At 40.8% G+C, this 10,361-nt stretch overlaps 1 protein-coding gene across 2 annotated transcripts in view; it reads right to left on the reverse strand.

Annotated features, from left to right (window-relative positions):
* The window catches only part of kirrel1b (kirre like nephrin family adhesion molecule 1b), a 99,888-nt gene that overhangs the window by 13,871 nt on the left and 75,656 nt on the right, over nucleotides 1-10,361 (reverse strand). For both annotated transcript variants that reach the window (XM_007552027.2, XM_007552026.2), the window contains exons 7-10: nucleotides 10,211-10,359; nucleotides 8,780-8,907; nucleotides 8,056-8,182; nucleotides 2,548-2,648 (exon numbers count right to left, since the gene is read on the reverse strand). In XM_007552027.2, the coding sequence (XP_007552089.1) occupies nucleotides 2,548-2,648; nucleotides 8,056-8,182; nucleotides 8,780-8,907; nucleotides 10,211-10,359 (505 nt within the window). The remainder of the gene's footprint in view (nucleotides 1-2,547; nucleotides 2,649-8,055; nucleotides 8,183-8,779; nucleotides 8,908-10,210; nucleotides 10,360-10,361) is intronic.

Below are 10,361 nucleotides of genomic sequence, written 5' to 3' on the forward strand. Positions count from 1 at the left end.
TGCAGTCAGAGGATAATAAAAAAATGCAGTTGCCTTATTAAGTCGAACTATTTCACATGTCTCAAGCTAAAATTCACTTTATCAGCTCCAAATGTACAAAACTCAGCAAACAGACTTTTATTGAAAACTGAGCGTGAAGAAATCCTAACTCCAGGGGCATATCTTTTTGCAACACTTCCCATTAATATTTAAAAATGTTTTCACAATACTACTTTGAACCTTTGACTTTCTGGCATCAACCTCTTATGCATCTGACCTTTTGGTAACCCAGTCTTCAGCAGGAAGACTGCAGTCCTCCGGCAGAGAGCTGTAAATTCTTCCAGCCAAAAACGAGAGCTAACAGAGAATCAAAGTTCCTAAACTCTGAAGGGATCCGGCCGAGGCTGTCAGGTCAGCAGCGTCACTGATCTCTTTCAGAGCTCGTTTTCAAACCCCGTTTAAATGTCAGCTTCCTGCATTCAAGTGGATCTCAGAACATAAACTATTTCATAGTGCAACGCTGTATTGGTCATTCTTCTTTTATTGATAAATGTTGCCATGACGTATCTGATATCTACATCGTTTATGTTGTAGATATAAACATAAACGTTTATGTTTATATAAACATAAACATATATAAACATGTATATGTTTATATATGTATATGTTTAGATTAATAAGTGTTATAGACAAAACACTTATTGTGTTTTGTCTATAATGCTGTGGGGGAAAATTTACAAAGCTATCTGCTTAGCAAGATCTCTGCAGTTCAGAATTTGCAACGACATCTAATTCTCAATCAGCACACAAAGGAAGATCTGCTCCAAAAATGGCTAAACCAAGCAAATATTGCCTCTCTGTGATAATACAGATTGCCTAGGTAGACAAAGTCTGGCAGCAGCAGAACAAATTACATTGGATTCTTTAAGACGCTGTTTGTCACATGCAGACAGGGGAGAAAAAGGGAAACACAGAAACACAAAGCAGGGACCAAAGATACGGCAAACTTGATATGCTCTTTTATATTTGATATTTTAGCAAATAATTTTGTTAATCACAGACATTGTCTGATTGTCTTTGAGATGTGGAAGTATAACGTTATCATCCTGCGATTGAAACCAAAAGCCTGGATGGATCGTTTTACTGTTTTTCACAATTTTGCAGGGGTGAAATAAAACCATCCACATCATTTAGTGATAAAACATTTGGAAACCTCTGTTAGGAAATACTTTCCACCCCCTCCATGATCACGTCTGCATCTGCGATGTTTAGGGCTGCTGAAGAGAGGACAATGGCAAGCGGACACCAAAAACAGATGGAAGTTTAGCTGCTTAACTTTGGTTGGCGTGTCTGAGTCTACAGTTTGCTTTGGAGTTCCAGTGCAGAAATGAGCCATATGCAGAGGGGGCAGAAAATGGAGCAAAGTGCAGAGCTTTGGTCATTTCTCCTTCTGTTTCTCTGGTCACTGAAGTTGCAGACACTAGATTGGTCCAAACATCTAGAGAAAATGATGTGTAAAGTTGCTTATATTCCTCAGGCACATTTTTCTAAAAATCTACCTGAATGAAAGGTTTTAAAAAGAAAGTATGAAAAGCTATGAATACTCTGAAGTTATTACAATAAAGGTGGGCTTTCTTATCAGTGAAATGTGGGTCCAAAGGATGGAGCTGTTGCTATGCAAACATCAAACTGGAGAAAGTTGCTTTTTACAATTGCTATACAGAGTGCAATCCATTTCTTGGAGTGAATATCATCTAAATGTACATTTCTAAACAAAATCTACTCTAATTAGTGGCTATAAATTCCATTTTGCAAAAGTTCAAAAGTAGATTATGGAAATGACACAATTCTGCTTCCAGTTGGCAGAGGATGTGGACCAACCAGCTATTTTGTAATGACCACTCACATTTGCCACCTGGTGCCCTTTAGTGCTTACTGCAGCTACTCTGTTTTCCATTAATTAAATTACTTTAGCCTCCCTTAATGCTGCAGCGGCACTTACTGAGGCGTTACTGCTTAAAAAGCGTTCCAAATGACCAACTACATCTGTAGAGGTCATTACTTTCAGCATTGGGCTACTGGCAAAGAAAAGGAAGAAAGATTTGTGGGAAATTGGTTATCATTTATTGCAAAGCTGCAAATTAGATGTCAAGATTTTTTTTTATGTTAAAACAATTTTCTCCACTTGATGATTTTAGGCTGAAAGCTCTCATCCGATGTCACTTAAAAATGAAACATTTTGGAATCTGTATCTGAATTGTTATAATTTTCTCTGCTTGTTGGCTTCAGTCTGATCCTCTTTGACTTCAAACACACACCTCAGCAGCTGTTTTCATGAGTCCCACCTCCCTCTACAGAGGAGAAACAGCTCGTTCTCACATATTAGTGACACTCTTGGAGAACAGTGTCGCCTCCATCTTGTCTTTTACCCCGAGTGACACAAGCTAAAGAGAGAGAGTGTTTTCCAGGTGAGCTGGGAGCTTTGATCAGGATTCCCTGTGAGGGAGATGCAATCACAAGAGGTCAAGCAACTCTAGAGAAGATTACAGCTTCAGAGGACGGACTTACAATCTTATCAGGTGGGGGGGTGCTGGCGATGTAACACTTGATCCCTCCTTTTTCACCTCTGACAGCGTACTGAACTGGATCACTGGAGATGATGGGGGGGCCTGGGAGAGACACGACAAGGCAGAAAAGAGGATTACTCATACACACCTGAGGTGCTCCGAGGTTAAATCACATTCAAAAGCATAATGGAGAAGGACAGAGTAGCATGCTAGAGTCAAAATCTGATGTGTGTGGGCAGCCGCCGCACACTTGTCACGGCTGCAGAGAGCGGCAGTCACGCTATTCGCTCTTGAGACGGGTTGCTCGACTTCAGGCTGACATTTTTTCTAGATTCCCGTAGGATAGGATTCAATTTTACTGTTTGTTAATCACGTGATTTTGATGGTCAGGATAAAAAGGGAGCAGATGGGAAGGGGAACGATACAACAGACAAAATTGCCATGACAGGTGCCGCCATTTTTTTTGTTTTCTTAACCTAGCCTACGCTTAAAAGAACTACATGACCCAGAAGCCCACAGTGCTGCCGCTGGCTGCACTCTGCTGGGATTCAAAGAAGAAGAGCAATGGAGGATCAAACATCAAACCATGAATGGCTGAGCTGATACGCCTCCAGTCTCTTCTCGACTTCTGGTGGGAGAGGTCAGGTGGATGGTGCCAGACGCTGCTGGCAACACAAGCTTCTAACCAAAGTTTCAGTTTTGCAGGGAAATGTTCAATCCAGATTCACTTTTGTTCCAACATAGATATGTTCCTGAGCTTATTATGGAAGAACATGCTGGATATTGGATATTACATGACTGTGGCAATTTTGATAGTTCGCTGTAACTAGATGAAGATTAAAGTAGACTCATTTTACAGGAGTATGACCTGATAAAATATAGTGTTGAAAGAATAAATGAAGAAAAACAATCAGAGCGAGAAAAGAGCGGGAGTCATTTTACCGGAGAGGGATGGGACAGAAATGTTGTGTTTTTACTCTTTCCCCGGATCGGGATTGAATAAATATTTTTTCTGAGAGTTTGATGGGACAGGAGGGAAAATCCACTCCTGTACCACCCTATACTCTGTACCCTATGAGCTTGGTGTTGCATACAAAACAATTTGACACTGTTTTCCATCAAGCAGTTTACTGTGACACAGACTACGCGTACACGGTAGTCCATGTGGTGTCTGGTGGACGTCTGCATCGAGTCTGCCTCCCAAGTATCCCGGCCCATTAACTCATATCCCTTACCTAATTCCCTTCAGTCCCCATATCCATCTCTGTTGTTACTCATCTCCACTTACCTCAGTCCTCATTCCCCCCCTTTCTTCATCCCAACCTCCATCCTCTCTCAAACACACCTCCCTCATTGATACAGACCTTATTCACCAGACCTTATTCCTTCCTCTCTCATCTTTAACTTTATCCTGCATCTCTATGCGTCCACCAATAATCCTTCATACATCACCCAGATCTCCCCTAACATCCCTTCCTCATCCCCATCTCCTTACCTCCTTTACCTCATATTTCTTAACATTTTCCATAGGTAGAAATCTTGGATTTCTACCTATGGAATTAGGAAATGGATTTCCTGAGACAGAATCCCCATTTGTATCTCAATCTCAGTAGCTTTCAGCAGAAAGACTCCAGATGATTCTATCAAAATGTACCAACTTTTGTCTTCTACGACGTCTTCATCTCTCTTGAGTAAATCCTTTAAAGTGACACTGTTCTGGCATGGCCCTTGCTATTGAATTACTCAGTCAGCCAACAAGCAAGGACATACAAGCTGCAATCCACTTGTGCAGAATGATTATTCTTCAGGAAATGCATCTCATCAGTTCTTCTGAGCTTATTCTACCCTTAAAGTTGAAACATCTGCTGGGAAACAGATCTGAAATGCTCACCTGTAAGACTTTTACCTCCAATGTTTCGGATCAAATAAGTGTAGCAGACTTTGCTAAACATTTTTTTTTCCCTTTTTGCACATTCAAGCTGCCTCGGGCCTTTCACATCTCTTACATTTGGTAAATGGTGCTAACATAACAGTCAGCATCATGTCAGAGAACCCCCTGCATTCGAAGTGTCAGAGCATTGTTAATTGAATGTGAAGGGATAATCACTGAACATTTACGGCAGCAAGTTGTCAGAAAAAAAACAAAACCTGTTCAGACATTTTTCTTTTCTCCACAATCTGGGACATAAATTCAGAATCCTTTAAGTCTGATTATTCCACAAAAATGTTTATTATTTCAAAAGCAACTTATGAAACTCCAGCAGAGGCAAGATTGTGTAATTTGTTGGTTTTACCGACACTTTGAGCAAAGTCACATAAAATCTGCTTACAGCAGCGCTGTCGCTCTCTGTCAACCTGAATAAAACAGTGTGAATGCAGTGACTGTGACACAGTCTCCTGTTCTGTGATGAGACAAGACTAAATAAAAGTTACAAGGACGCGACTCGGCTGCTGCGGGGGGGCACAATTAAAGCCCGATATGATCCGATCAAGCTTGATACAAAACAGTAAAGCAGCTGTGAAACCAGCAGGGGAAATCCAAAGCTGAGATATAAATCCGAAGCTAAGCTCATGAGTATCTGTGGCAGGGCAGTGTTTAACCAAGTGTCAACTGCAGTCTTGACCCAGCGAAAGCTGTCGCACATGGTTAGCTGTGCCGGGCCGGCTGATGTTATATGCAGTGACTTCTCTCTGCTAAAGTATGAATAACTCCTCTTAGAGGATGCAGCCGGATTTGTGTGATCACTAAAAGGAAGTGGATATTGTGATGTTTCTGTTCATATTAAAAGGGACCTACTGTGCAAAATTAATGTTTTGCATATTTTTGTACTTCCATTTGCTTCTAGGACATCCAGATGTTTTTTGGCAAGAAGTTTTTTGGTGTTCCATATGTAACGTCACAAATCAGCTGGCACTGCCCCTCTCACCTAGCAACCCCAGCAGAACTGCAGGGCATTTAGTCAGCTGGTTTTCCCACCGTACAATGGCTGCTGGAAAAGACAAATGTTTTGTTGTTGACTTACTACCTAAGAACTACTTGCTGCATTCTTGTTTGTGCAGGAGGCTCTACTTCTGCTTTTCAAAGATGTACAGTTGTAAAACTGCACATCCGTTAGCAGCCATTTTCACATACGAGTGTAAACGTTGAGGTGTGGGGCGTGGCTAGCAGCAGCTTATGTGGATTTAAAGTGACAGGAGGTCCTTGAACAGCTCATTCTGAAAGTAGCTCAAAACATGCAGAACTCAGTAAGCTAAAATCTTGTTATTCAAGAAAGATTTTGGGCAAAAAATGTCCATCCATCCATTTTCTGTCACCCTTGTCCCTCAGTGGGGTCGGGAGGGGTGCTGGTGCCTATCTCCAGCTCACGTTCCGGGCGAGAGGCGGGGTACACCCTGGACAGGTCGCCAGTCTGTCGCAGGGCAACACAGAGACACACAGGACAAACAACCATGCACACACACACTCACACCTAGGGGCAATTTGGAAAGGCCAATTAACCTGACAGTCATGTTTTTGGACTGTGGGAGGAAACCGGAGAACCCGGAGAAAACCCACGCATGCACAGGGAGAACATGCAAACTCCATGCAGAAAGACCGGGGCCGGGAATCGAACCCAGAACCTTCTTGCTGCAAGGTGACAGCTCTACCAACTGCGCCACTGTGCAGCCCGGGCAAAAAATGTAACGAACATATTTTGTATAACCCATAGACCTTTCCTAATATGTTCAAGGAAACACAGGTCATCTTTAAGTCTTTTTTAATTGGGGGATTAGGTTTTGTAGTTTCAAATAAGTTTAATCATGAAATCATGAAGCTAGTTGATATTAAAATACTGGCTTCTGCAAAATATTGGGCTGGAGGAAATATTTATTGTATTTTGTCAGTTTGGACCAGCGTTGCAGAGGAACAGGTTAGGCAACGTCAACAGAACCTATTCACATTTAATACTGTGCGCAGCAAAATTGTTGCCTTCACCTGTCAGAACTGCAGAAAATCACCAAATAATCATCTGTAGACTTTACAAATAGGTTCCTCAATTAAATCTGCACAACACAGAAGGAGGCATTAAATGTCTGATTACAAATGAAAATATGACAAGTGCTGCTTACTTTGTATTCAATCCTCTGAGTTTTGGTGGAATTAAAACTGTGTTTTTTTTTTTGTAAGAGTATCTCCACTAGCTCTGCACGTCTCGAGATTTTTGCTCATTCTTCTTTGAAAAATAACTCCAACTCAAGACTGGGTGGTGAGTGTCTCAGAATGTCAGTGCTCAATTCTTGTCATACTAACTTTTTAAAATTTGTTAAAAATTTAGAGAACCATGTCATCTACTCTGTGGTAGCCTACAGCATAAGAGTGACATTTTTATACTTTACAACCACAAAGCTTAACCTGTATGAATATTTCTTTGAGGCACTGGACTTTTAGATTTTATAGTCACTCGTACACATCTGAAATAAAGTCAGATCTGGAACCCCTCCTGCATCATTTAAAACAAACATAATTTGTTGTTGTCCTTTTGCCCCACAGCCTCATTCATTCCACAGCTGCATGCGCTCTGAATTGGCAGACGTGTTTTACTGGATGCCCTTCCTGCCCCCTTGATTGTCCCTGGGAAGGAAGGGAGTGGGGTTTGAACTGAAAGCCTCCAGGTCTGCAGCCAACCTGCTCTGCCACCCAAACCACTGTTTGACCTGCATTTAATTTAAGAGCTAAAAATTTGTTGCCTTGCACTTTTATTATCTTTTGGTGTTTTCACAACTGATAGTCTGGTAGACTGGGTTCTATTTGGAACCAAAACTGCATTATTTGTTACATTTTCAGATGGTGAGGTTCACTTTCACACTGCACTGTCAAACAAACCAAATGGTTTGAGCAACCAGTTCACTATCTTGCCTGCGGGGGCGCTGCATCAAGAACTATTGAAGGAAACAACATAAAAACATCTGAACAGATGCTAATATTTACAGTCTTTCTTATCTTCGCTCTTAGGCTTAAAACCAAATAGTCCCAAGGAAAATGAATTAAAATACTGGATTGCTGCTTTAGCTTGTCAAGTAGCATTGCACATTGGTATTTAGCTTCTCAAGCTGCATTTTTTTTCAAATACATATGCTGTCAAATAATTTTAAGTTATGCTCTACAAAAACAAATAAAATCTGTCCAAGATGAGTCCATGAGTACTGAACCATGAAGCGGAGGTGTCCACTGCTGTCATTCAGGTTTTGACAATTATGTATGAAAAAATGTTTTGGAAAACATCTTAAAAATTTAAAAGTTGACCAAATGTGAACTAAGCAACACAGGCATATGAAAAATAATATATTGAGAATAACATAACGACACCAAACAGAGATCATGGAGGTCTAAGTGGTTTAATTATTCATCTTTCCAGCTTGGCACATGTTCAAAATTCAGCTCCGTGAGGGTAGATCTGTTTTACACCCTCCATGTTTCTGCTAATATCAGCATGACTATAAATAGCAGCGTGTGCGGATATGAACTGACCGTTGACAGTAAGCGTAACCTCGATCTCTCCCACTCCGATGCGCGGCACGATGGCCTTGCAGACATACTGGCCTGCATCGGCCTGGCTCACTGACTTCAAATGCAGCTGGTTGTTGTTGCTGAGAACCTGGAAACACATAAATAAAGAACAAGACAGCTGGTTGTGATGTAAAGATATTCAGGAAGGGAACAATAAAGAGAAGGAGTATGGAAGGAGGAGCATCTATGTTTAATTCATAAAACATGTTGATTCACTCAGCAGGCTCCATTAGGTTTTTTCCCCAAGCCTTTTCTTAAATGGTTGGGGCATGAATTAAAGATTTAGAAGTCTCAGAACTAATAGTAAGTCCTTTAAGTGAGCAAACACTTCAGAAATCTGCCTCCTTAATGCGCAGTGAAGCCAAATTCTTCAGTACCTTCCAGAATTATTGGAACTCCTGCTGGGGATGTGTGCAAAAGCACTGAAATAGATTCCCTCTATAGAGACTTGGTGGCCCTAAGATGCCTCTCTTAGCTTTAAGTCTCAAACAAAAAGCTTTGGAGATTGTTTTTTTCTACCTCCCTTACCATTTTCATTATATTAGTTATCGCTGTGACTATAGGTTTTGGTAAGTTTAGTGTATTTCGTCCCATTTGGAAGTTGTGGGGGGACATAAATAATATAAATGTATACATTCTGTTGATGTGCAGTTATTGGGGCTTTTTTTCCATGCTGTGCTCTTACCATGCTGGAGCCCTTTTTAGTCCAAGTGAGGGTAAGAGGAGGGTTTCCAGCCCACTTGCAGTTCAAAGTAACATCTGAGTACACATCCACTGTTACTGGTCTGGGCTCCACCACCAGAATTGGACCAACTAAAGAAAAAAGAAAACAAACGACAAAAAAGGGTTACATTCTCAAAAGAAAAGCAAGCTTAATTATCATCAACTGACTACAAACTCTTAACAATAAAGAAAATTAAATACTGTTTCTTCTTTATTTTGAAAAGATGCACAGTGTTCATGAAGCTAAATACTGTCAAAATTGAAATTATAATATGAAATTGAGGCTTTTAGGGATGAATTTAACTGCTCTTTCTTCAGGAGTGTAAAGATCACACAGCAACTTAATAAAATTTTCACCTGAATGCAAAGACAAGCCATATACTTTGTGGGGAAAGGGTTTATCATCAGACGAAACAAAGACTGAGCTATAAGAGAACAATGACAAGAACTCTGGATAAGGAGGAAGACTACAGTACAGTAGACTCAATTTGATTAGGGACCAAAACTGCAACATTTCTTACATTCCACTGCACTGTGTCAAATGAAACTGTAGTGGTGCTGCACCAATTACTACTGAAGAAAATGACACAAAAACCTCTGAAGAAGACGCTGAGCGCAACTTCCTTCCTTGCAAAATCTAAACAAAAGTGAAGTGCTGTCAGATTTTAGCGATTGTAGAAGTTCTCTTTCATTATTGGCAAAAGACCACAATCTATTTCTTCCGCTAGTGCTAAACTGTCATGTTAGTTTTGGATATATTTACTCAGAATGTCCTGTACTAAAGTTCACTTCCTGCTTTCGGAGCAGTTTCTGGTCCACTTGCATCCACAGATGCATTCGCTCTGCACCAGAATTCACTTTAACCGAAACCGACAGCTAGATTTTTAGGCGGACCAGAGTTTGCTTATTTGGTCCGCATCAGAGTTCAATTGCGCATTCACACCTCCCCAAACGGACCAAACTTTCTAGACAAACTAGAGTTCAATTAAAGTAGACTAAACAGACCGCTGTGAGTCAGCCCTAAGTCTACAGTTACATGGTTGAATCTTGGACAAACCAGAAGTGCTCCTACATTAAAATCACCTCAGATACACATAAAAGTTATAATTAGAATTGATAAGGCTTCTGGAATTAGCTTAACCTTATGAAATGTTTTGAACGATACTTAAAAGCTTTAAACCAATTATTTTAGATGAACTCTTTTGTCACTTCATACGAGGGTCATCACATGTAGCCAGAATTACACCACATAACTACAAATATCATATGGTTTGTCAGCAACTTCATTAAGCCTTTTATTTTTTTAAGTAAAACCGAAGCTATAACTTGCTTTCTTAGGTGAAACGCAGCTTTATTGTCCTCCTCAGCACACGAGTGTTTACTATTGACTCACAGTGCACGTCCACGAGGATGCTGACGTTGGTGCTTCCCACTGCGTTGAACACCTGACACGACACGGGCTCAGTAAAGAATGAATGATCTGCTGTGGTGACAAACACACTTTCCCTGGCCCCCTCCAGCAGCACGCCACCTTTAGCCCACCT

This window comes from Poecilia formosa, unplaced genomic scaffold, assembly GCF_000485575.1.
Source record: "Poecilia formosa unplaced genomic scaffold, Poecilia_formosa-5.1.2 Scaffold45, whole genome shotgun sequence".
Taxonomy (NCBI): Eukaryota; Metazoa; Chordata; class Actinopteri; order Cyprinodontiformes; family Poeciliidae; genus Poecilia; species Poecilia formosa.